We start from the raw sequence: 27,847 nt of genomic DNA, 5'->3' as shown, positions 1-27,847 counted from the left end.
AGAACGAATGTACGATAGGACGAATGTATGATAGAACGAACAATAGAACGAACTATAGAACGAATAATAGAACGAACGATAGAAAGATAGAACGAACAAACAATAGAAAGATAGAATGAACGATACAACGAATGAACGATAGAGAGATAGAACGAACGATACAACGAACGATACAACGAACGAACGATAGAAAGATAGAACGAACGATACAGTGAGCGATACAACAAACGAACAATAGAAAGATAGAAACAAAGAACGATACAAAGAACGATACAATAAGCGAAAGATAGAAAGATAGAAAGATAGAACGAACGGTACAATGAACAATACAACGAACGATACAACGAATGAACGGTAGAAAGATAGCACAAACATTACAATGAACGATACAATGAACGAACGATAGAAAGATAGAATTTACTGTTTGCTGCACATGAAAAGAGTGTATTAATAGTTTAAAGTCAAAACAAAAACAAAAAAATAATAATTATATTTTGAAAAACAACAACACTGTAGTCGTTTGTACATGAATATGATCATTTTAGCATTTAAAATCTGAAATTTGAACAGTTTAAAACATTCTTTCCAATCAAAAAAGTCTCCTCTGATCTCAAATGCATCACCAAACCTCAGTGGTGGTTTTATCACCCCAGAAAAGACCGTCTTCAGGGCATTTTTGGATCAAATTTTCTGCTGTGTGTGGTCGAGGGTTAGGGCGTCAGATATATTGGCCACATATTGGCTCTGAAGTGCAACTTCTTAGCTTTCAGAAACCGCTGGAATTCTTCCGATAGCACAAACCGTCGCATAATTACGGTAAATAAAACGCGTCGCGGACGATACGCTCGTGTGTTAAAGGGTTAAAAGTCTTAAGTCCGCTTCTGGCTTTTTTTTTTAAATCATCACCAGAGCACATATTAAAAATTCATAGTGATGCAGCTTTTTGTCACCACAGTCCGTGTTTGTGAAACAGCTTTCCTAAAGACCTGAGGGCGACACAGAATGTTCATGTTTCTAAAACTCAAACTCAAGACCTACTTTACCTTTTAAGTCTGCAGTCGCCTGTGTTTCATCTTATCCTCCTTTAACTCTTTACTCTTCTACTAAGTATTTTAATCTCTTTGTTTATTGTAAGACACTTTAGTATTATCTCTTTGCTCTTCGTGTATTGCTCTAAAAGTTGAACCATTGCTATATTACCGTTCAAAAGTTTGGGGTCCTTATTTTTCAAGGAAAAGCACTTTTTTGTTGTTCTAATGGTACATTGTGTTTGCTAATGGCGTTAGAAGGCTATTGGATGATTAGAAAACCCTTGAAAACCCTTGTGCAATGATGTTAGCACAGCTGAAAACAGTTTTGCTGGTTCAAAAATCATTATTTCTAAACTTGTCAATGTCTTGACTATATTTTCTATTCATTTTGCAACTCTTTTGATGAATAAAAGTGTGACTTTTAATGGAAAACACTACAAAAATTGGACCGGTGACCTCAAACTTGAACAACATTGTGTATAAATATATCATACGCACTGATGCTGTGACACAATTGAAGCTGGATAAATAGTTATTAAAATTGAACTGAATTCAGTTGAACGTTGGGGAAAAAAAAAAACGACTCCATGCCTTCACCGACAGTAAATCAAGAGCGATTGCTTTCGCAGGAGTTCACCCACGCAGACAGTGTTCGCGGCAAGTAAATGAGCCAGATATACATTCATCACAGGGAGCACTGATGTTGTGCGTGGGATGTCGGAAATTCGATACCACGTGTAAAACAGGTTAGCCTACTTTGAATACAATCGTACCTTTTAGTTATTTTTCTGACTACAAAGTGTTCAAGTTTCTGCTACTATATCATTTTTTGGCAGATGTGCTCGTCTGTGCTGAGAAGGTTAAGATCATCAAAGAGATCCAACAGCTTCCTGCAGACCCTCTGGGGACATGCCTCGCTGTCACCACAGGTCACAAAGGAGGTGACCTTGGACTCCAATAACCAGCAGCAGATGAGTCGGCACAGGAAGACACCGCAGGAGCGCACGAGGTGGCTCCGGTGATGTTTGAAGACAGTGTTCTTTTTGGCAAGTAGTTCGGAGTCTCCGATTTGTTTTGGGGAGCGAGCGTCCCGCTGTTTTCCTGTTTTCTTTCCTGAAGCGAGCCTCGGGTTAATGGGGACAGATAAAACATGAGAGAAGAGACGCTCCTCTGGAATTCCCATTACGCAAATGATTCAGATGGAAGCTCGTTCACCTTTGAGGCCACGGGGAAATTAAGAGGCAAATTTGTCTGATCTGTGCCACAGATGCACCCATGTTCATTTGCCATGGGAATAATACACTCCTTATACGGACATCCTGGAGGTGTGCGTTTGTAGGTCACATATTCTTAAGATTTGTTGAATCAAAGTTAGGATTCATTTCATATCGCACTTTTAGTAGTGATGTAAAGTAGCAATAATTGTGCAGAAGTCGCAAAATAGAATGTTTTTCTTTTGTTATTGTTCATAAAAAAGAGCCACAACATGTCATATTTCCAAATTTCACAAATTCAGTCAAATTTTTTAACATTTCGAGTACCTTTTTTTTACTTAACATTTGCGTTATATAGTTGGTGAAAATTACATTATTTTTTTCATCAGATTGCCTAGGTAGGTTGTGGTGAAATAACAGATATAATACACTAAATTACTCTAAGTTGCACAATCTCATAGCCTCTGTATATACAGTACTTTTAAACATAGTAATGGAAAAAAGCAGTCGAAATGCTCTGAGTTCTAAATGTTAAATTTGTTTCTGACACACACACACACAAAAAGTGATGAAGGTTACCTTTGAAGCCAGTAGGTGGCAATCTTCTCAGCAGTCCCCTGCAAGCACCTGTGTCCCCGTCTGCGTCTGACAGTAAACACACAGTAATCATGTGACCTCACATCGAAAAGGCAGCATCGAATGTAAAAAGGGGGGGGGGGTGGATCGTTTAATGAGATTACCCAGATTCATGGCTGCTTACTATCACAGCAGGAAGCTGAGAGCAGGGATTTTAAATGACCCTTCCAGCTGAGCCTGACATGCAAAGACTTTAACCGAGCGGCCATCGGGCTCTTCTGGCATCACTGAAACATTATTTTCATATTACTGATTTTATCCGACTCCCTGTCATTGTTGTTTGCCTTTGGTCTATTTCTTTCATTTCCCCTCTGTCATAAAAAAGTAGTCCCAAATAATTGTTATTACTGCACCGGGGAGGAAATTAATAAAGGTCTGGGAAGGATATGAGAGTTCCATACAGTGTATATGCAGTGTAATACATGTAATGTGTCTATTTTTAGCGAAGGCTGAATCCATATATAAAGCGATAACATTTCATTTGACATAAAGTTGAACATGGTAACAGTTATATGTGCTTTCTGATCCAAAGAAACATTCATTTATTCTAGTGCTGGGCCGTTAACGCCGTTAGCACATGTTAATGCATGACGTGTTTCTATGACGACCGACTGGAAAAAGAAGGGGCGTGACATCATATTTACGTGACTCGGATTGTTAAAATGAATCTCAAAAGTAACGCTAAACTTTAAAAACAGAGGCACACATACGCAGTACAAAGGTACGCTAGTTATTTGAAGCGCTGCTCTTTTCGTTTAGTAAAGTTTGACTGTAGGCGCGCTAACATAACGCTAAACTTTAGAAACAGAGGCACACACTAAAGTAACGTTAAACTTTAAAAACAGAGGCACACATACGCAGTACACAGACTGCTCCAGTTCGACTATAGGTGTGCTAACGTAACGCTAAACTTTAAAAACAGAGGCACACATATGCAGTACGCTGGTTATTTGTAGCGCTGCTCGTTTCGTTTCATAAAACAGACCACTCCAGTCCGACTGTAGGCGCGCTAACGTAACGCTAAACTTAAAAAACAGAGGCAGAAGTAACACTAAATCAGTGCGTATGATATATTTATACACAATATTTTTCAAAAGTTTGGGGTCACCTGTCCAATTTTTGTAGTGTTTTCCATTAAAAGTCACACTTTTATTCATCAAAAGAGTTCCAAAATGGATAGAAAATATAGTCAAGACATTGACAAGATTAGTACACAGGTATGCTTGTTATTTGTAGCGCTGCTCTGCTCGTTTCAACAGTAGGTGCCCAAACGGCGCTAACGGAGCTAACGGAGCTAACTGGTAAACGGTGCCTGGACTCCAGTGCCACAGCACATAAACATGACGTCACATACGTCTTTTTCCCGGTCAGTCGTCATGGAAACGCGGCATGCGTTAAAGTGCGTGGCACTAATTTCTTCATAAATTAATAAAAAATTATATATTATATATCATATTCCACCATGCTATTGCAATAATAATGTTGCAGATAATGATAGTTCTATTGATGAACACATCAATTTAAATATGCCAGAATTAGCCAAAAGGCGACTTTACGCCAGACAAAAACAACAAAACGGACGACGTGAGCGATAATCACACAGGACAACATTAATATGACGATATACAGCGTTAAATGTGACACATTGCATTGTATTTTTACGCTAAACTGAGCTCTGGTTACTTTTTCACTAATGTTTTGACATGATGAACTTACGTGTACGATACGTATGGAAGCCATTTTCCACCATCCATCCATCCATCCATCTTCTTTATCCTCCACAGGCGGGACGGGGGTTCAACGCTAATCTACAAAATGACAAAATGCCCTGCTCCAACACACCTGATTCAAATGATCAGCTCGTTATCAAGCTGCTCTGCAGAAGCCTGATAACGAGCTGTTCATTTGAATCAGGTGTGTTGGAGCAGGGGGCAACATTTAAAATACTGATTTCCAGTGTCCAATATGCCTAATCCACAAAGTTTTGGGGATTGATGGAGGAAAGTGGACATGAGGAGAACATATAAAACTCCAGAAAAGGAAGAAAGGCCCTTGTTATTCTGACCGGGTCGTGAACCCGGGGTCTTCTTGCTGCTGTTTTCCACCAATGCAATAAAATAAAAAGACTTACCATATCAAAATGAAAACAACACAGAATTATCTCATTATAAATGTATTATAATATCATACATTTATAATAAGAGAGTTCTGTGTTACTATAGACTTACTATATTATAGTAAGTCTTTGTTATTGAGTTTTATTTTGAAGGTAAATCTCCATGCGTCTGTTTACTTTTTATCTTTTGTCTTCTTATCTTTTATCTGATTCTATCTTATTTTATTTTGCACTATTTTATTGTTTTTATTGTTTTTAATTACTTTTATGTGTTTCCTCTTTATTTATTTATTTCTTGTAAAGCACTCTGGATCACCGAAAGGACTGTTGTAAAGGGCTGTATAAATAAAAGTACATTTACATTTAATGAAACTAGAGCTGAAGCGATTAATCCATTATTAATCATTACTAAATCAGGGACTCTGCAGCTTTCAACATGTCAAATTTAAGACTTCTTAAGACTTTTTTAATACCATAATGAATACAATTTAAGACCCATTTCAAATCCATACTGGCAAAAAAGTACTTTTGCACTTACCCATCTTATGCAAGCAATTCAGCTTAGCTGTGGGCTTTCATTAAGTTTTCTCCGCTGCTATGCTAAGCTGTAACGCACCGCGGCGCGCTAGCACACTAGCTAAAAAAAGCTCAAAAATAGAAACATTTCAAAGCGAGACTGAACTTATGTTTTAGATAAAAGTAACGTTAGATTTTTAAGACCTTTCAAAATTGTATTTAAGACCTTTTATGAGATTTTAGGCGAATTTAAGACATTTTAAGGCCTTAAATTCAAATGATTGGATTTAAGACTTTTCAAGACCCCGCAGATACCCTGTAAATTAATTGTCAACTACTTTGATAATCCATAATCGGTTATAAGCTTTTATTTGTCCATTATTAAAACAAGATTTCTGATTGTTTTAGCTTCTTAAATGTGAATATTACCTTCGTTTCTAGTCACAACAACATCCGGCAACGGGAAAACGTCACTTCCGTTAGTACCGTACATCTTGGACTAAACAGTCCCGTTACCAAAATAAAAGGGAGTAAGGGCATTTAACATTTTATGAAACAAGCGATTAATCGATTACGAAAATACTCGTTAGTAGCAGCTCTAAATCCAACAACGTCTCATGTCGACAAAACTACTCGATGACACTTTGTGCAGAGAGAGATATGGCACGCGCAGATGCTGCGGGGCTCTGTGATTGGTCCATCGCGGTGGGTGTTTCCGCATTCCGTGCACAGAGCTGTCAGCAGAGTTACAGAAGAAGAAAGAGAGAGAGAGAGAGAGCGACAGAGAGGGGACCGTCGCGTCTGATCCTCCGTCAGTGACTCTCCCAGGGGAATAAAACCACCGCTGCACCGCCGGGGGACACACCGGGATGCCCTTCATACTCATCAGCACGCAGATCCGCCTGGTGTGTACAGTATGTGCCGCGCTTTGGAGACGAGGACGCGCACGCACGCGCTCCAATTTAGGACACTGAGGGATTTATTTGCTCCTCTTATAATCAATCACTGGTCAGATTACAGTCATGCAACGGCCTGTGTGTGATGTCCTGCACGGAGGAAGCGATCAGTTAAGGCTACACGCGCTGGCTGGAGAAAGCTGCGAGCATGTGCTCATGTGGTGTTTTTTTTTTTTTTTTGCACAAAATTAAAAACACATGTTTGTGCATTTGTGCATGTTCACTGTGCAAAGCTTTCTGCAGCCTCCGAGTGTTGGATCGTCTATTTTTAGTCCAGATTATGGTCTGTGCAGGTAGAATGATGGTGCAGCAAGTGTTTGCGACATGTTGTTGTTGTTGTTGTTGTTGTTTCTCCTTATAATAAACTGTCACTTACATAATAATTGCATGGTGTCCTTTCAGGAGAATGGTCCAACAACGGTGGGCGACGAGTTCTCCGATCCAGCCGTCATGACTTACCTGGGAGCCAGGAAAACAACCATGCTGGGAAACAATTTGTGAGTATGACTTTGCATATTGCAGATTTAATCCCAATCGCTTCTTTTTGAATGTTTAGGACACACAATGGAAAAACACCATTCATTCATCTACTTCTAACGTTTTATCCTCCACGTGAGGGTCGTATGGGGGGGTCGCTGATGCCTGGACAGGTCATCAGTCCATCACAGGACTAACCATTCACTCAATTTATAGTGTCCAATTTGCCTAATCCCCAAATCTACATGTGGTGCCCTTATAGTTAAAGGTTCCATATGTAAGAATGTGGCCCAAAAACGGTAATTACACTCAAATTCAAAATACCGAAGTCTTTTAGGTTTCATTTTCTCCGCCATTGTAGCTCAGGCTGGCTTTACACGACAACGCTCCCGTGTGAAACCGACAAAGCATTTCATCAGATGTGCCTTTCGTTTAGACTGCGACGGCATTTTGGGAGCTTAAAAACACAAGAAAATGAACCCATCCTCCAGAGTGGAAATCTTAAAAATGCTCCACCATCGCATTCCCATCTAAAGGGTTGAAAACGTAACTGGCAACCCGTGGTTGCTAGGCAGCTGAGACTCTACCAACTGCAATGACTGGTAGACGGCGGTAGGTGGCGCCACATGAAAGCACAAAACATGATTTCAAAAAACGTAAAACATGATTTGCAGTCTGCAAAATATATTTATTATTAATGCAAATATTTTGTCTGTACTGTTGTTGTTGGTGAGTTCAGTATGTTATATGAACATTATTCCTGAGTCTCTGTGACATATTAGGAGGATTTTATGGCCAGTTGCTTTAGCTTTATTACATAATGCACCTTTAACTATAATAACCCTGGAAGAGATCAGACCATTGTGGTAGATTCCAGCTCTGCACCGCGTCACCATCGAGGTTTGAAATGTGGCTTATGACTAAAATAACCCATTGTTTCATCTACGTTTGATTACGTCTGCCTGAAAAAAGAAGTCCCGTTTGTCCAGAGTCTGGTTCTAGAGCGCTTTGATGGAGGCCATAAAGAGACGAGGACTTGTCGCCGACTTGCCAGAATGATTTCAAATCAAATGGATCGATTCATCTGCCTCGAGCCGGGTCAGTTTTCATCAATACGGTGATGAATTTCTGTCAAGATTTAATTGATTTTTGGGAAAGCATCCCTTCAACCTTCCTCCTACCAGTAAATTGCAACGGCACGCACACACAATGTATTCCCAAGTGGACAGAAAATTACTCGCATCAAGCCCCACTTCCATATTTAGGCACTTGGCGTTTCTCTTATTCTGGCAGTTAACATTGTGTACATATTGACAGCAGCTGAGATCAGAAAAACAGAGTACAAAAGTGTTTTGTGGGTGGGTGGGGTGGGGGGTGGGGAACCTGCTGCTTCGCAGGTTTAGGCTAAACCACTCGAGCTGACAGAACGCAGATCTGAGGGGAAACGTGTTGTCATTGGCAATGGGATTCAAACGTTGCCGGGAAATGAAGCAAGGTGCGAGAGAGAGCGAGGGCGAACGAGCGTTCTGGAGAAGGCGGAGGAATCCCACATGTGCGAGAGAAAGTTAAGTTTGCGTCGTGTGTGCTTTGTTTTTAGTTCAGAGTACCACGTGGACGAGCCGCCGCGCCTGGTGCTGGACAAGCTGGAGAAGTTGGGCTTCCGCTTGGTGTCCATGACCGGGGTCGGGCAGACGCTGGTGTGGTGCCTTCACAAGGAAGTAGAGTGAACGTTGAACTGTCGTTGGACCTCAGAGTCGACTGTAAACACATCGAAGCATTTGAGGGTTACACTTTACAGTTAGGGAGGTGATATTGTGTACATTTCAATGCGATTTCCAGCTCGGCAATAATGTTGTATCCTCATTTAGGTCCATTATAATCACTATAAAAGTACTTTCTCATGGCAAAATTGTTATTTCTTTTTTATATAGATTTTATTTACAGTTTTTTTAACTTTACAAAACATACCACAACAGAAAAAGAAAAAAATAACCTGTAACCTGAGACAGTGCCTCGTCCCAAAGTTCTGACGATATATACACTACCGTTCAAAAGTTTGGGGTCACTTAGAAATGTCCTTATTTTTGAAGGAAAAGCCACCTTTTTTTTCAATGAATATAACATTAAATAAATCAGAAATACACTCTACACATCATTAATAATGTGGTAAACGACTATTCTAGCTGCAAACATTTAATGGAATATGTACATAGGTGTATAGAGGCCCATTTCCAGTGTTCTAATGGTACACTGTTTGCTAATCGCGTTAGAAGGCTATTGGATGATTAGAAAACCCTTGTGCAATGATGTTAGTGTGAATAAAGTGAATAAAAATCATTATTTCTAATCTTGTCAATGTCTTGCCTATATTTTCTATTCATTTTACAACTCTTTTGATGCATAAAAGTGTGACTTTTAATGGAAAACACAACAAAAATTGAGCCCAAACTTTTGAACGGTAGTGTACGAGTTTACCTTCAGGGAATGAGGACCAGTTTTACTGTTATATAATTTGGCCGAACTTTAATAAAAGACATGGCTGTGAAGTCAGTGTGTGCAGAAAGTCCTGCCTTAGTCATACTAGTTAGGTTTACACTGATGGAACTGTGCAAGGTTTGTTTTTATTTTTGTCGTATGCTTCCGATTAAATGATGTAATGATATGTATTGCTTTGTGTACTTGTTAATAAAACAATGTGCAATCCTCCTCAGATTAACCACAGACTAAATGGAACACATGCACACAGCGTGATGTGACAATCCATTGAAAAACGACGCACGTAAACAATGTTGACGCTTGTCAACATTGGGGGGGGGGGGGGGTGGATGACCGTCGCATGCCACGAGGCTTTACGCAGCAGCACTGCAGGCACTCCAGAGTGCAGGCGTCTGCCTTCAAGAGCCAAAAATCACTGGGTGGTTTTCACTACAGCCGCAGGTCGGCCAGCATGACTGGGGCCAGCCCCGGATCGCGAACCCACAAACCAGAAAACTCTGCCAGCGAGCTCACAGCCAAACTCTTACCAGATCTGCTGCCTCACACATGACTGCGCTTTCCACCTACACGACACACATCAAAAGGGCAGTGGTGCTTCCCAGCTCTGCGACCACGGGGGGGGAATCCAGACACTATTTTCATGCACTGATACGGCACTTTTGTGCAGTCAATCTACAGGAAACGAGAGGAGAAACAGGATACTTTGATGATTCCTCTCTGAAGTTGTTGATATGACGGAGCATCATCCTCCCATCCTGGCTCGCATGCCACGCAAGCCACTGTGGGCTCAGGGCAGGGTTAGTGGTGAATGTGTTTCCGGTAATTGTATTTCCTCTGTTGTCATTTGAACAGAGTTTGTGTGTTTCGGGGTCTTTTTTTTCTCTCCACATTGTTGAGATATAAAAAAGAAAAAAAAAAAAAAAAAAGGGCTACGCATAAACTAATCCATGTGATGAGGGGATTTTGCAAGAGGGAGAGGAGCAGATGTCTCCCACCGCACCATCCCACAGCTGAACATTGTGTAACAGAGAGCCACGGACGAGGCAGAGCAGGAGTGGCAGAGAGATGGATGGCTCGGTTGGATGTTGCAAAGCTGCCATGTGCCTCCTAAATAACACAACAACAAGAGAGGCACACACCCCCCCCATGCACGTCAGAAAACACAGACACATCACTATGCCACAGTCCCACAGGGGACAGGAAAACAATGAATGAATCAATGCTCCACAGGCAAGAAGACCTACAAAACCCCATGGTGACCACACCAGTCTGGCACTGCAAAGTCTGACTTAATGTGGGTCACGGAGTGGTACTTTGTCACTTTGAAGAGCATAAACAAGCAATAAAGTGTATCTTCTGGGAATCGGTTACATTAGTTTATGGCGAAAGAGCTCAGAGAAGTAATTAAAGCTACTGTAAGTCACTGTTGATGTCGTCAATGCTATTATTTTGCCTCTGTTTGGGTCTTTGTGAACAGAAGCTTTGTATGCGGCGTCCTTCGTCTATACGACCGTCAATACTATATCAGCATACTGTAGTTTACTTCTTTACTTAGTACTTTAAGTAAATTTTGTGCTGCAGAGAAATAGAAATGTCACTGGGAAATGCAAAGATCAGCAGAAACACTGCTGCACTGAGAAAAAACTGAAAATCATGAGGAGTCGATAGGCTTAATCAGCATCGTGTGAACTCATTTGACAGTAGTTTGAATAGACATTTGTTTACGCTTTACGTACATATACATATACACATATACATACACATACATACATATATATATACACATATACATACATGTATATATATATATATACATACATATACATATACACATACATACACATACATATATATATATACACATATACATACATGTATATATATATATATACATACATATATATATATACACATATACATACATACATGTATATATATACATACATATATATATACACATATACATACATACATGTATATATATATATACATATATATACACATATACATACATACATACATGTATATATATATATACATACATATATATATACACACATATATATATACACATATACATACATACATGTGTATATATATATACATACATATATATATACACATATACATACATACATATATACACACATATACCAACATATATATATACACATATACCAACATATATATATACACATATACAAACATATATATATACACATATACAAACATACATATATACACATATACAAACATACATATATATATATATACACACATATACATACATACATATATATATATATACACATATACACACATACATATATATATGTATACACATATACATACATATATATATATACATATACATACATATATACATATACAAACATACACACATATATACATACATATATACACATATACATATATATATATATATATACACATACATACATACATGCATATACATATATACACATATATATATAAAAATTTACAATTTGCACTTGAAACTTCAAGAATGTTTTAATGTCAGTTTCTGAAGTTGATAAAACTATACATCAGCAGCTTTTCTAAATTTCACCCAGGACAGGTGAGGGAAAAAAAAATGTCTCAACATCCGACCCATATTTGTCGCACGTACTGTAGACTTGCAAATGTATTAAAAACTGTATTAAAAATATTCAAAAGTATAATAATAAAGTAATAACGCACACACACGGAGCTGCAAGATAAACCCCAGAGATGTACAGTATCTTACAACCCTACACCAAGAAACTAAATCAGACTGGTACCAAGATGGCCCCTTAAGACCCCGACGTTCCCTCCTCGTCGTCGTCGTCCTCTCTTTGCATCTGCTCGATGATTTTCTGTCGCTCGGCCGCCTGCCTCATCTTCATCAGCACCACGCTCTCAAAGTCTCGCTCGCTGACCAGGGAGCCCTGCGTAAGAGGGAAGACGTTGTTGTGACATGAACATAAATGTGTCGCACATCTGAGAGAAATACAGATAACATCTATAGATTGTGGTAAGCACTACTATGAGCATTAGTGGGGTGAACATGCGTGAGAAAGCAGACAGCAGTGTGACAGGGTAATTCCACTGCCTGAGACCATTAAATCCCAAAATATGGGGGGGGAGGGGGGAGATAGGACCTGGCAATCGCCTGGTTTCGCACCGTGTGTGTGTGTGTGTGTGTGTGTGTGTGTGTGTGTGTGTGTGCGCATTGGGTTTGGATGCAAAAGGAGAGATTCTTTTACAGCGAAGGGGAAACGTAGAGAAAAGCCACTGGCTAATGGCTAATCAAGCAGGGGGTGGAACTCAAGACCAGACGTCTTACACACACATAAGCCGTAGTCTGTGCGGTCACACACATGCCACACACAAGCCAACAGGATCTACAGATACAGATACACTATTTCTTCTTTTTTTTTTTTTTTTTAATCCAAACCAAAATAATGCTAGCGAGTATGAACACAAAATAATAATAATAATAATAATAATAAAAAACAATACTCGCAGAGAACTATTTTACAGGGAGAGGGAGGCCCGCGTGTCTTTATAGGAATATATCCAGGAAGTCCACCGAGCCAAGGAAGTGTCTCTTTAATAAGACAGTGAGCTGCAGGAGAGACCGAGCAAGTGTGCACGAAGCAAAGAAGAGATTTGAAGAGGAGAGGCACGGATTTGTCAGTGTGCACTGGCTGAGCTCGAGCATCTGGAAAACATCACGGGGACTCCAGCATCCGTGTGCTGAGAGAAAAGGATAAGCATAAAGGAAGAAGAGAGGAGAAGGTCTGCGAGGGTAAGTTAGCCCCACTATACCAACCCCCCCCCCTCGCTCTCCCACCCCTGGATTGAGGAAAGCTGCTATTATCATTCCAGTAATGTGAGCTCAAGCCCCCGACTAACGCATAACTATGAAATATCACGCGAACATCATTAGCTAAATAAATGATTATTGCATCTTCACATTAAACAAATCACAGCCTAGTGTAACAACCAAGTTCCATTCTGCCCTGCCCTCTACTGGTCACTACGGTGAAGTGCACGCTCTTACGTCTGCACGGCTGCAGGTGGACTGGCCGGTGATGTCGGGGGAATTCTGAGCATTAACAGGATGAGGGGATGTTTTCTTGTTAACTTACAACGTAGATGTTTGACCAATGCATCACTCAGTAACCAAAGACTTGGTCTGTAAATATTGTGCATGTGTGTGTGTGTGTGTGTGTGTGTGTGTGTGTGTGTGTGTGTGTGTGTGGTAACACTGGGGCCGAGACTGCGCAGGAAACCGCAAAACAACAAACAACAAAAGCCACCGCAGAGATAGGATAGTAGTAAAACAGCGAGGCACGCATACATGCGAACAAGTTCGGGGATTAGCTGTGTGACATCAGCACATGGCAAGGCCTCTAAACAGCACAGCGCAGCATGACCTCAGGCCAGACATGACATCATGAATACCAACAGAGGTTTGAGTCAGACAAACTAATACGAACACACACACACACACACACACACACACACAGAGAGAGAGAGAGACTCCTTCCAACAAACAGTGCAGGTGGCCACTGCGCTCCCACAGGATAACTTTGTGTGTTCAGCTGCATATTACACCATTTAATGAGTGTGTATTGTGTGCAAGAGTAGAGATACTGATAAGCTTCCTGACGTATATTCAGTGCAGCGTTAAAAACCTTTTTCGTCTTTCGATCAGAGCTGCAACAAACCATTTCTTTTTTTCGACGATTATTTGCTCGGTCCATAGAATGTCAGAAAATGTTCCAAAACGTTGATCAGTTTTTGTCAAACCTGGAAATGACGATGTTCACCAATGACTTGTTTGGTCCACAATCCAAAATGATTCATTTTTAAAGATTTCTTTGTTACGTGGAGCAAAGAAACGAAGAAAATATTCACATTTAAGAAGCGAAAAACAATCAGAAATCTTGCTTTAATCATGAAATTAAAGGTGCATTATGTAATAAATCTAAAGCAACTGGCCATAAAATCCTCCTAATATGTCACAGAGACTCAGGAATAATGTTCATATAACAAACTGAACTCGCCAACAACAACAGTACAGACAAAATATTTGCATTAAAAAATATATTTTGCAGACTGCAAATCATGTTTTGGCATGTGGCGCCACCTACCGCCGTCTACCAATCATTGCAGTCAGTAGAGTCTCAGCTGCCGAGCAACCACGGGTTGCCAGTTACGTCAGAAAACGAAACCTAAAAGACCTCGGTATTTTGAATTTGAATGTAGTAACCGTTTTTGGCCACATTCATACATATGGCGCGTTTAATTAATCTTGCACTCTCGGTTATCAGTCTTTAGGTCACTCCTGCTCTGTGATAGAATATCTGCATTTATATATGTAGATGAATTGCTGCAACCCTACAATAGAACGATCATTAAAGATGACGAGCGAACGAGATGCAGAGCCAGGTTCTTTAAGACGGCTAAGCGCCAAAATGTAGACTCCTCTTTGGAGGAAAACTTCTGTGTACTTAGATACTAGAAATATGTGGGTTAAATATTTCCACTTTTACCAATAACTGCACAGCAGCACTTCCTACTTTCATTATCTAACGTTCCATAGGGCTAAAGAACCTATAACTGATATGATCATGACAATGATGCAAATGCACCAGAAAAGATCTTCAGCGTATATTCAGCTGTATAAAAATACAGCTAAAAACAACAAATCTAGCTGTATTAACAAAAACAAAACCAACTGTGCATGTCCTAACGTTTGCAAACTTAAGTTAGTTATCATCATAAATGAACGACTTTAACCAAAACTGTGCTTCCAAACTATGTCAACAAAACAGAACCTAACATCAAGAATCAGAATCGACTTTATTCGGCCAAGTTTGTGCACACAAACGAGGAATTTGACTCGGTTCCGCTTTGAAAAATAAGAAGAAGAGATTTAAAAAAGTCTCAAAGTTCAAAGGTAAAGCGAAGGAAACGAGGTAGAATCTAGTGGTACATGTATAATGTCTATGTATGTGATTATAGGTGGTCACAGACCAAACAGAAAAGCTGCTGGACAGAGACAGAGTGCTTTTGGAAAGTTTTTAAGTAAAGGAAATAAACAGTGAGAAAAGAAAAATGGCAGCAAAGGCTTGAACTCCTCGTGCCCTGGCATTTCTCTTTTTGACGGATGAACTCCGGGGTCCGGGAGTCGAAAAATATGGAGATGTGGGGGTTTGGAACGTTCAATATCAAACACTACATTGTTGTTAAAGCTAAATTATGTCTTTCACATCCTAGGCTTCCAGGAAAAGCCCCCCTTGATTGCATGAGACACGACTGGTAAGAATGTAGTCTGAGCCTTAGCGAAGTTAACAAAAAAGAACTCATCCATTATGAAAGGGGAGGAAAAAATTAAATTAAGGTTCCAGGAGTGTATACATATTAACAGATCTCCTCATCTATAGCATTAAATATAAAGAACATCCAGTGTGTGTAGTACAAAAAAGTACAAAGCTTTTAAGAAGGCCCAAAAAAGCAAGAAATTGCAGTTGTATCTCTCCATTTAGTGGACTACGGTTCAAAAGTTTGGGATCAGTTAGAAATGTCCTTATTTTTGAAGGAAAAACCTTTTTTTCAAAGAATATAACATTCAATGAATCACTCTATACATTGTTAACCCTTAAAAGGTATGCACCAAGAAAAAAGCAAAGGAAAAAAAAATTATTTGTATTTTTCATTATTTTACTATTTTAATTTTATTTACTAACAATAACGAAAATCATTATTTTTATTGATTTTTTTTTTTTTTTTTTTTTTTTTAAATAAGACCTGGCAGGTTTTCAGATACAGGCCTCTACCAAACAGTTGAGATGTCTGTTCATAATAAACCTGGTTTGCATAATTCATAAAGTACATCATTCAGAACAAGGGACATTAAGTGTTGGTGAGTTCAGCTTGATGCATTTTTCAATGAGATATAGTGACTTAAAGTGTGGTCGACCAAATGGTTGAGTAGTACCTTAAAGGGTTAACGCAGTAAATGACTATTCTAGCTACAAACGTCTGGTTTTCAATGGAATATGTACATAGGTGTATAGAGGCCCATTTCCAGTGTTCTAATGGTACGTCGTGTTTGCTAATCGCGTTAGAAGGCTATTGGATGATTAGAAAACCCTTGTGCAATTATGTTAGCAGAGCAGAAAACAGTTTTGCTGGTTCTTTGACAAAAACAAAATTATCATTTTGAATAAAAATCATTATTTCTAACATAGTCAATGTCTTGACTAGATTTTCTATCCATTTTGCAACTCTTTTGATGAATAAAAGTGTGACTTTTAATGGAAAACACCAAAAAAAATGGTATAGGTGACCCCAAACTTTTGTAGTTTAGGTGCATTAAGTGTGATTCGAGGAAGGAAAACCAAATGTAAGCCACTTAATCCACTGATGCACTGACATATGCCGCACCACTTGTGTTAATCAGAGACTTCCGTAACCTTCTCCCTTCAAGTGTTGGATGTATCCACACATGGTATTGAATGGCATGCAAGAGTTTCGGTTGGATCGTCTTCAAAAACACTCATCGATGAGTCACAACTCTGGAGACAAACAGTGATGACAACGACGGTTAGGAGGATGACAAATCCTAAGCTGGATGAGTTCACCAGGATTAAAGAAAGGAAATAACAAATAGTCACAAAGAGTAGTAGCTACAATAAACAGTTCTGCAGCCATACAGAAAGAGAAGTCGACTGCCAAATTCCAGTTGACAAGACTAGGCTATTTAAAGGTGAATTTGAGTACAGTATGTCCCCGTTTTGTCTTCGTCGCTGAACAATGTTTTTCACATCAAAGAGCGAGAGTGTAAATCGTGTCTAACGCCGGCTGTCTAAGGGCCCCAGCAGAGAGCGGAAGCTGGAGAACACACAACAAAGGGGCCAGAAGAATATCCACCAAAGCCTCAGTTTGGGCTTCTAGCGCCAGTCAAAGCAATATCTGGAAACACTTTTTTATCCTGCAATAACAAAAACATGCAACATCCCAGATTTCAGAGACCCAGCATAGCTGCATTCAAAACCACACTGCCCACTATGGTCAGGCCTTAGAAATGAGTGTTGCACAGAAATCCAGCAACAGCTAAATGTATCACGGCAAACGGCTCAGGGAGAGGCCAACCTCGGTCAGACAGCAGGTCTCGTGAGGTCATTTGCAGCAGATAACACGACCCTGATTGTCCTCTAGCATGAGAGCAGCTCTGTGGTCGTAGGTGGCGTGATGTTCAAAACTCTTCTGTTTAAGTCTTGAGTAAATGTTATGATAATTTCATTTGCGTGAGTAATTTGCGTCTGGTCTCGCAGGCTATTCTGGCACCAGAGCGTACAGCGGGAGAACGGGAGAGGATCAGACGGCATGCCTATTATTTATTGGATCGATTTAAAAAGGACTGGAAGAATTGTGAAAGGTTTGATTTGTGCGTTCCCATCGCACTCTGCCTTCTTACTTTTCGAGAACAAGTGGAAGCTTTGAGACTTTGGACAACGGCTTTCCCAGCCATGTCTTCCTGTCTCTGGGAATACCGGAGAGTGGCAGCAACGCGATGAGTTCAAGAGGTTGTAGTTTTAAAAAGTGAAGTAAGAGGCAATTACAACCTGGGAACAAAAATGCTTTAAAGCGGACCTAGAAGGGAAGTTCCAATTAACGCTGTTTTTTTGGTGTGTATCTGTGACATTACCTCGTTTATGAAGCCCTGAAGGTTCCAAACAAACAGTTCAGCCACTGCTGAGAACGCTTTGATTATTGTAATCCCGGGCTCAGCGAGATCTCTGAAAAAATCCCTTCTGGTTACGTAAACGGCATTTCTCCTGAACAGCGGATCCTCCTGGTCCGGGCACATCCGGTTGCGTACATTGTACCGCAGAAGAAGAATAACGTCCGTTGTGGAGGTGTTTCGCGAGCGACAGTGTCTTCTGACTCTGGGTCAAAGTCGTAAAAGGGACTGCGGCGGGGAGTCGTGACGAAGCTATTTTTAAACATTGTAATGAGTCGCAGTACATCCACCGTTCCAGAGGGGGGAACTACGGTTCTGAGAGCTGGTGTGCTAATTATGTCACTTCCAGGTACTGGCCAATCACAAGACAGTTGGGAAAGCTCTATGCTGGCTGGCCAATCACAACACAGTCTGTCTTCTGGGTGTGAGATTTCAGTCTGAAATATCGCGGCTGAGGAGAGCGTCAGTAAGGAGAGATTTTTATCGGCTCGTTTACAGCAACTAGGAGGTTTTTGACCATAAAAACAAGTTAATGTATGTAAGTAGACCTCCATAACTCACATATATGTGCAACAGGACCACTCTATGGGAGCTTTAACGCTGCAATTTTTAACACAAACAAATTCCATATTGTGGGGGGAAAAAAAACATGTTTCCATTGCCGTATTACTACAGCATTCCAAAGGCAAAGACAACATGCTGGAAGGCGTGAGAAATGGGAATGTAACAAGTTGGGTTTCTTGTGCAACCCCGGGTTCGTGCCCATACATGTCAGTGTGGGATCATGTGCGTTGATAACACCGGCAAACTATAGGCCTCCAGTCAGGCGGAAGGGGCCCATGGAGCAGTGTGAACTGGAAAGGCTTTAGACAAGCCAACAGCAGGCAGGAAAACGGGAAAGCAGCAGAGCGGCGGGACAATGACGGGGAGATTAGAGATCAGAGACCTCCCTCTGGGTGACCGTCATGTTTGCTCACCGTCCATGGCTTTCCTATTCTTTGTATGTAAGCATAATGTCTACACACATGTCATCTATTCAGCACCCGTTGAACTTCCCCAGGTAATGGGTGCAGCCAACCAAAAAGTAGGAACTACTTGCGGTTAAAGTACAACTCACACCACAGCCAGGGGGTGATGTCATCATCTGACGGTTGGCAATCCTTCTTTAAAGTAGGACGACTGTGGATTTTGAACTAAGAAAACCTTGGAAACAAAGGAGCCGAAGAAAAGCTTCCGCCTGGATGTCTAAACACTCTTGTACTCTGACCTCTTGTACTCTGACCTTATCTCTCTGGCAAAGAAGCCGAGACTTTCACCAGCAACACACCTGAAGGGCTCAGCAATGCAAATGGGAGTTTACAAAGTGAAGGATCAGTGACAAACGGGGATCAAATGTCCAGCGACTGAAAACTGGGGAAAAAGGTATCAACAAAAGGTAAGAAACAGACCCTTTCAGGTACAAGCGTGACAAATTAGCTTAAGAATTAAATGAAGAGGTGTTGTTTTCTTCCGTCTCTGTCTAAAGGCTGTACAGCGAGGGCTTTTTTTGTAACAGCTCAACAAGTCCCATCATGTCACGGAAGAGTTTGTCAGGGTGTGCAGGCAGACGCAGCCTAGTTTCCTGACAGAAACGTGTGTGTGCATACGTGGGATTCAAACATCCAGTGTTTGCTCAGCAAGACAGGTAAGAATCATCAGTCTTGATCTATTCCGATATTGTTTAACTCGACAAATATCTGCACGAGGAGAACGATCTTTGAAATGAACTGCTTTTAACTCGTATTAGACAAATTCCTCGTGTCTCAAAGGTGGATCGTGTATATGGCACGTCATTTAAAAACCGTTTCTTGGCCAATCTATTTTAATAGCTTTCTTTAATTTTCGACTTGGCAATCGAGTGGTTCTCGAGCACGACAGCCACGGCTCAACTCCCCGAGACTCCTCCTTGGCCAAACTGACATGACTGAAAAGGAATGCTGTTGTGTCCAAGCGCTCCGATCTCCCGCTGCTACTGAAGTGCCGATAAAACCTTTACAAGCCAACAAAACCTGTTTGCTATAGTGACTTACAAATTTACAGAGTGCATGTTTCGAGTCACGAACACAGTCCTAATGTGGGCAAAGCTTTCTGGGAGACCGTAAAATCACAGACACAGAAGAGATTATCTAATCCACTTGCCAACCCTGGGTGAACCAAACTCGAGTTTCACTCAATACAATAATTACACAACTTTATTTTCTTTTTGTAATGAAGTTTGACTTGCATTTCAAGAGTTATTGTATCATTTCATTCTAACCAAGACTAATAATTGGTCAAAGTGAAATTGTATAGGAATACCAACCGCAAACTACATAACAAAATCGCATTTTTTTTCAAAATATAATGGCTGTGGAATTTAAATATTTTGTTTTATTAACTTCCACATCCAGAGTTACTGCATAATTCTCACACCACAGCAAAGTAAACCGACTCCATCCCAGCTATGTGTTCTACTTGTGCCACTCAGATAATCATAAACATGTGTTCATAAGCAACAAAACCATCGTGATTTCTGACAGAAATAACAGTAAAACCTCCGAATCCCAAAGGATAGCAGATCAATTCCCATTTGTCAATCTGCATTTTTGTTGCTGGAAGTCTTCAGCGCGCTAATCAACTTCCGCTGGATGAGGATGTGCAGGAGAGGCCAACGCCAGCATTTACAGGAAAAATTGTCAAAAGTAAATATTTGGAAATTAAAGCTTCAAAGCAGTGTTGGAACACACCTCAACATGGAAATCAACAGCGCTGAACTTCATTAAACTAAAATCAAGAGGAGCAAGTGCAACCTCTTAATAATGGCTGTCGATTCATTTCATTATGATACAATGCAACGCTTGCATCTGGTGCTGGATTACGCTCCAGCATGAGCGGGAAACCTGCATTATCATAAACTTCAATATAATCTAGTGCTACATTAAAGGTGCATTATGTAATAAATCTAAAGCAACTGGCCATAAAATCCTCCTAATATGTCACAGAGACTCAGGAATAATGTTCATATAACAAACTGAACTCACCAACAACAACAGTACAGCCAACATATTTGCATTAAAAAAAACATTTTTGCAGACTGCAAATCATGTTTATGTTTTGAAATCATGTTTTGGCATGTGGCGCCACCTACCGCCGTCTACCAATCATTGCAGCCAGTAGAGTCTCAGCTGCCGCGCAACCACGTGTTGCCAGTTACGTCAGAAAACGACACCTAAAAGACTTTGGTATTTTTGAATTTGAATGTAGTAACCGTTTTTGGCCACATTCTTACATATGGCACCTTTAATTACCTTGTGAGATGAGACTTTCATTGTTACATCATTTCTCCCTTTTTGTTGTAGATGGCATAATGATTGTGAGTTCCAAAATATCCTAAGGATTCATCAGAGGAGGAGTAGAGGACCAATCGAGGTACTGACTTCTCGATTCAGATCCAGGATCTGCCAAAATGCCACTCAGAACTTCGTTGTACAGAAAGCAAGCCTCTGGTCGTTGGTCCAGCAGGAGTTCCAAGCGCAGAGAGATGCTGTCAGTTAACATGATCAGCCTGCCACTGGCTGACTTTCGGCACATCACACATATCGGCAATGACGCCCACACAGACAGCTTTGGAGACCTGTCCTTTTTAAAGAACGGCCAGAGTCTGCTTTTACAAAGTTCCCAGAGTGAACAGAACATCTTCATGGCCTGCTCTCCTCCGCCAAAGCCGCCTCGTCTAAACCTGGATGAGACGGAAGGATCCGAGAGCCCCGACTGGTCTGTTGGCCGCCAGTACAACACCTCCCAAAAGAGAATGAAATGCAGCTCTATGCCGCTGCTGGACATGGAGGAAGTCGAAGAAGAGATAGAAAGAGGAAATGATGTCGCTTACAGTCAGACTCTTAGCGCTGGACGGGGTAGTGTGAGTTCATACAAGGATGGAGATTCTACAGAAATGCATGGAAAGCAGAGGGAGGAGGACAGTGGATTTTCCTTTAGCCTCGACCTGGGCCCTTCAATCCTGGATGATGTTCTGCAGGTGATGGACAAACGGCATAATCAGTAGCCAAGCATTTCTGGAAGGCTTGACCGAGTAAACTGAATGAGGACGGAAGATCCTGCTCAACTTGCTCTCGGGGGTTAACGGATCTGAATCTACGGACAAACCAATATCCAAAGATGCTATTTAATTAAACTTGTGCATGTCTCGGATCCCAATATATTACACTGTGACAATAAAGCTGTGGAGAGAAGTGATCACACCTTTGTTTTGCTGGATGTAAGCTAAGACAATGGAGATACTGAGATTATTTTTCAAATTTCCCTCAAGAGAACCAGATACTGAGTCCACAGGCGACAAAATTATAAAAGTAACCACACAAAGTTAATGTTCTTCTTCACCCCTTGCAGATTTAAGTTAATAATTGACCGTCTGACGAGAAGTCAAACTCCAAGTTGGACCTTTTAACCTTCTTTTACTTTCCTCCTTTGCGAGTGTAATTCCCCTAACCACACAGCAAAGCACTACACCGAAAACGGCTGTTAAGACTTAAGACTGTTGTGTTTAAGAAAAGAAAAGCTGTGGCTAGAATCCAAGGTCCTCGAGCTGTGATGTCTTGGCTCTTGGCATGCTTGCCCATCTATTGTGTGCAGAGCGCAATTTTTCCTCCGCACGCATCCCAGAGGCCCCACTCAAAGGTAGACCAAGGTACCCCCCATCTCTCATTCCCAACAATACAGTGAAAACAAACATAAAGCTCTGCTTCCAATAAAAGACAGCCAGTGGTGGCAGTTTGGGCTGCAGACCAAGCCCGGCCACAGGTCCAAGACCTCAGAAGGAGGGGGGGGGGGGGGGGGAGGAGGCTGGAGCTAGCTGTTTTCATAGCTGCAAATCAGAGTCTGGTGCTCTGGTGAGTGGCGCACGAGAAGGAAAGTGGTAAAGGGTAATGTGATACTTCCACATATGCGGGGGGTGTCGAGGGAGGAGGACCAGAGACATCCATTACGGCAGCCTGAGTCCTGATGAAGGTTTAAACACTACCTTCTGACCAAACAGAACCCTGACACGAGGAAAAAAGGCCCGCGTCCATCTCACATACACTGACAAGAGAAGCACATGACATGTATTTGTGAAAGGATGTCAAACTGAGATTTGTGCAGAAATGTACAAAAGAGGATCAGGACGGTCTCCAAGTTGAAGGGAGATTGCCAGGAAAGACTACGGGGGCAAACGCAGACTCAGTCAAATTCCTATGTGCCCAACATGTCATGCTGCAACATAAACAGACCTCAATTGTCCCGTTTATGGCAATAGATTTAGAATTCTATCTGTGTACAGAAGCAGCGATGTTTGTGGGATTTGGCATTTTCTGTTTTTAAACTGGATGTCATTGTCCCAGTTTCGTGTATATGTTATGACAACAACACACCGTGGAATCTTCTTTTGCATAGAATAATGCAATGTTTTGTACTTTGAGGAAGTAAAGAAAATATCTTTTCACGTTGCAATGAGTTGTTTTGTGCTCATTTGGCTTTTCAACTGTCACAGGTCACTGTTGTGGATATATACGTCTCGTCTCTCACGAATACCTCACAGTCGCCTAACAGTGATAAATTATAGCCCTAAACTATCCGGCACTGCAAGTAACATAATATTATTTCAAAGTGAATAGACACATAAGCCTTAATTAGACAGGCATGTCAGGCAAGATTCCATGCAGTGTCAGGGTACCGCAGTAAAGCAGACTTTGAAACAACTGCTGGATTGTTCGGCACTCGGTTATTTATCATAACGAAAGCTTGACATCCAATGGCTAACCAGTGTGTGTCAGCAATTTGTCAGATCGCCGTTAAGAGATAAGAAGGAGAAAGAAGTCACACAGAGGCTGTCAATAATCCAAAGCTCAGACAACTAAGAATTATGAAATGAGAGACACCATGCGTCCATACAGGGTAAAACAACTGAAACTGAAACCATTCAAATATATAGGTTTGAAAATGCGTACAGTATTTTATGCAATAAATCAACTCCAGCCCACTATAAACTCTCATTCTAAAAGGTCAGGTAAGGCTTTGAGTCCACTTTTTTTTTTTTTTTTTTTTAATATTTTTTTGGGCATTTTTGCCTTTTTTTTTTAATGATAGCATAGTATAGAGTGACAGGAAACGGGAGGCAGAGAGATGGGGGGAATGACACGCAGGAAAGACCGCTTGGTGCGGGATTCGAACCAGGGTCGCCTGCAGCGAGGACTCAGCCTCAGCATATGGGGCAGGTGCTCTACCAACTGAGCCACCGCTGCCCCAGTCCACTTTTTAAGCACTTGCAAAATGACATGCTGGAAAAACAATCCCAGAATAGTTGGGTCTTGCTGCGTCTGCGACGGCTCTCGGTGAAAGGAGCAGGCGTCAGAAAGCTCAAATGTAAATCCTTTATGATAGATTCACTTTAAATAATAGGGTATGATAAACGACGTAATAAACGGCGGATCGAGGGACGAGTGATTAATGATGGCATCGTATCTCCTGAGACGCAAACATCACGTCTGGCGGGGAGAAAGCAGATGGTTACATAGCTCCTTGTGCGAGACGGTGTGGGAAGTGAGATGTGAAATATTAGTCAGACACTGTGGAATCCATACAGTTGACCAGATGTGAAATGCTACTCCGATACAGCAAATGTTTACGAAATCTCAAGAAAAACACAGTACTTGTACAGCTTCTGTACCGTTATGGGACATGCCGCAATATAAGCAACATAAAATACTAAAATCTACAAGGGCTATTCAGGAGTCAGAGATTTGCAACTATGCACAATGAATAGTGTGCAGCTTAGAGATTAAACTAGATCCTTTCTCAAAAGGGGGTCTAATTCAAGTCAGGAGTCACGCTGTGGAAGATATGCCAATCCCTGTTTTTGAAAGGTTTTCATAACCATGGTAAGAAGACGACGAACAACTAGACAAGCAGAACAAAATTAGATCCAGCAGTGCAACAGTTCTCGTCAGTGTCTCGGGCGAGAGCGAAGTAAAATCCCTGCACAGTCCGCAGTAACGCTGAAGGTCTCTGGAACCTGACATCTGGCCCTCTCTCCATTAGGCCCCTTACACTGGCCCCCAGATTTATTTATGAAGCCCACCGATGCTGGAACTGAAGCTGAGGCTAAAGTAATTTGTGTGTGTGTGTCCCTGAGCTCCCTGCAGTGAGACTCCGACTCTCCAAGCACCGTTTAGATTGACAAGGTTAAAGAAGCAAGTCCTCGGCCAAGCTGTTCCTATGTGATTGCAGCTGGATAACATGAGGGAGTGATCGGGAAGGATATGATTTTTTACATTCTAGTCCAAAGAGATGGACCTCCAAGGCTCTAGCTTCTAATTAACCCTATCTCTTTTTCTAAAATGCTAATATCTACACTGGCTCACCCGTTATGTCATCAGGGCTCAGTTTAGGTAGAAGTATTCTTGCCGAGGGCTAATGTGAAAATGACACAGCCGTGTAATGTTTTCATTCTTATGAAGCAATCGCCTCTGAATATCTGCAATGCAACCCGGGTTAGCATAATAACATTTGAAGAGATTAGCGAGACAAGTCCCAGTGTGCAGGCTGAGCCTCACATGCTAACACTGACAAAGGGATCTGAGACATCGCACCAGACTGAAGGGTGAAACCCAGTTCAGCGGCTGTGGAGACGCAGGCAAATTGACGGGAGGGATTTTACTGATCGGCAAGCTGCCACATGTGCAGATCACAATATTAGAGAGAGAGGTAAAATGGTTATGATGGAAACAAAACATTCCTTTAAGCTAAACATAATTTCTCAAATTAGACTTGTAAAACACACAAAATCATGTCAAACTGTGGGATTTCAAAATCACAAAATTGCAGTATCGTTCAAATGCAAACCAGAAACTCCATCAAAACGAATAACATCTAACATATTGGTCACTAATATCAATATACTGCATACACACACGGAATTCCTTTCCCTACTGCAGGCGTTTAGGTGGTCTCACGTGCCAGCCTACCATTATTCCTTGCTGTTTCTTCGGCGTTGCTATGTAAAGCACAGCATTCCTGGGCTCTCCCAGGTCTGGCCCGTTAATGAGCGACCAACCAGAGACTGTGGGCTAGCACCAGGCCAGCAGCCTCACCACTCCAAAGCAAATAAACCAAGAAACATTGTTCTAGGCAAGATTAGGGCGAGTGCAAGCACTGGGGCAAAATTTATGCCACTGATATGAAAGTAAAACTTTAAAAGGTTAACATAGCTTTCTTTGTGGGGCAGTGTTTAGTCAATTGGATTTATGTTAGAAATGGAGCGACATGGTAAGATCTTTCTGCAACAGGGGCAACATGTTGAGCTGCAACTAACGATTGTTTTCATAATCGATTAATCGTTTGGTCCATAAAACGTCAGAAAAAGTTCAAAAATGTTGATCGGTGTTTGTCAAACCTGGACATGGTCAATGTTCTCGAATGTCTTGTTTTTGTCCACAAACCAAAATGATTACATTTTTAATGATTTCTTTGTTGTGTGGCGCAAAGAAATCAGAAAATAGTAGTGCTGGGCACGTTAGCGCGATAACGGCAGTTAATGGCGTCAACATTGACGCTGGTTAGTTGTAGCGCTGCTCTTTTCCTTTAATAAACAGACATCTCCAGTTCCATGGTAGGCGAAAAAAAAGCTTCAAACCGATTAATCGATTATCAAAATAGTTGACGATTAATTTAGAAATCGATTAATAATCGATTCATCGTTTCAGCTCTAGCAACATGCTTTAATTACGACAATTATACCAGTACCTGTGAAGACATGAACTGGACTACTCGAGGTACTGGAGCTGCTGGAGCTGCTGTGGGCTGTCCTTCAATCCAGGAAATCTTCAAAGGGTTTCCGTTTAGGCCTTTTTCATGCTTCAGCACCAGCTCCTATATGCATAAAATAATGAGTCAGTGGATTCATCATATTTGGGAAAAGAAATATCTGCGCGTGTCTGTTTCACATTTAATTTGAACTCATCTTACACCTGGGGATTTGTACAAGGACAGTTGCTATAGTATACAGTACATATGAAAAACACATGCAGACATGCACAAATTAACTCTGCCAACTGCCAGAGACAAAAAAAAAAGAAAAAAGAACTCCGAAATTGGTTAGGAAGAGACCACAGACCCTGTACCCAGGTTCTGGTAGACTGGCAGACATAATCCCTGGAGGGAAACCACACACTGTGGTGAGGAAACCACAACAGAAAAGTACACCATCAAGACAAAGGGCCCGAGGATCCAGACAGTGGGGGAACAATGAGGGGAGCTCATGTTCTTCCGTCTGATGGTTTCAATTCTCAAACAGTGCAGCTCGACTAAAACATCAGTTTAGGTCTCAGAGATTGTCCTTACAGCAGGTGTCGTTCCCAGTAAGAATCAAACTGACCAGGTGTCCTGAACACGAGTAATGCGTAAAAGGACAAGATTTCCGTGATTGAAAAAACAAAACACAGACCAGAGTTAGGTACTTACAGCTGCTGCTGCAGATGCAAACTCCACCAGAGCACTTCCCTTCTTCTTACTTGAAATAACCACATTCAAGACATCCCCATACTAGAAGAGAAAAAACACAGTCAATTAGTATC

At 41.1% G+C, this 27,847-nt stretch overlaps 3 protein-coding genes across 4 annotated transcripts in view; 2 read left to right on the top strand and 1 right to left on the bottom strand.

Annotated features, from left to right (window-relative positions):
* The first annotated feature begins 6,277 nt into the window (after positions 1 to 6,277).
* Positions 6,278 to 8,953, top strand: gchfr (GTP cyclohydrolase I feedback regulator). The gene is made up of 3 exons (XM_083907876.1): positions 6,278 to 6,418; positions 6,872 to 6,966; positions 8,544 to 8,953. The coding sequence occupies exons 1-3, from the start codon at positions 6,383 to 6,385 to the stop codon at positions 8,671 to 8,673; spliced, it is 261 nt and encodes an 86-aa protein (XP_083764002.1). The 5' UTR covers positions 6,278 to 6,382; the 3' UTR covers positions 8,674 to 8,953.
* The window catches only part of dnajc17 (DnaJ (Hsp40) homolog, subfamily C, member 17), a 33,355-nt gene continuing 14,125 nt past the window's right edge, over positions 8,618 to 27,847 (bottom strand). The window contains exons 9-12 of one of the 2 annotated variants that reach the window (XM_083907874.1): positions 27,735 to 27,815; positions 27,018 to 27,143; positions 12,244 to 12,390; positions 8,618 to 8,704 (exon numbers count right to left, since the gene is read on the bottom strand). In XM_083907874.1, coding sequence (XP_083764000.1) covers positions 12,256 to 12,390; positions 27,018 to 27,143; positions 27,735 to 27,815 — 342 coding nt within the window. In that variant the 3' untranslated portion in view covers positions 8,618 to 8,704; positions 12,244 to 12,255. Of the gene's footprint in view, positions 8,705 to 12,124; positions 12,391 to 27,017; positions 27,144 to 27,734; positions 27,816 to 27,847 lie in introns of those variants that run through there. The other variant, XM_083907873.1, reaches the window with a different exon arrangement.
* LOC310942483 (cdc42 effector protein 3) lies at positions 21,688 to 22,613 on the top strand (the record flags this gene model as incomplete). Its single annotated transcript, XM_083907875.1, has 1 exon — positions 21,688 to 22,613. The coding sequence occupies one exon, from the start codon at positions 21,688 to 21,690 to the stop codon at positions 22,282 to 22,284; it is 597 nt and encodes a 198-aa protein (XP_083764001.1). The 3' UTR covers positions 22,285 to 22,613.

The sequence above is a fragment of the Microchirus variegatus genome (assembly GCF_963457635.1).
Source record: "Microchirus variegatus genome assembly, chromosome: 21".
In the NCBI taxonomy this organism is placed as follows: domain Eukaryota; kingdom Metazoa; phylum Chordata; class Actinopteri; order Pleuronectiformes; family Soleidae; genus Microchirus; species Microchirus variegatus.
Note: the sequence above shows the minus strand (reverse complement) of the source record. Positions and strands in the feature narration are given on the sequence as shown.

Bases quoted from the DNA above. Each gene is read 5' to 3' on its own strand.
- gchfr (XM_083907876.1), top strand. From the start codon at position 6,383: ATGCCCTTCATACTCATCAGCACGCAGATCCGCCTG. The intron at 6,419-6,871 runs GTGTGTACAGTA...GTGTCCTTTCAG, and splicing joins TCAGCACGCAGATCCGCCTG to GAGAATGGTCCAACAACGGT. The intron at 6,967-8,543 runs GTGAGTATGACT...CTTTGTTTTTAG, and splicing joins ACCATGCTGGGAAACAATTT to TTCAGAGTACCACGTGGACG.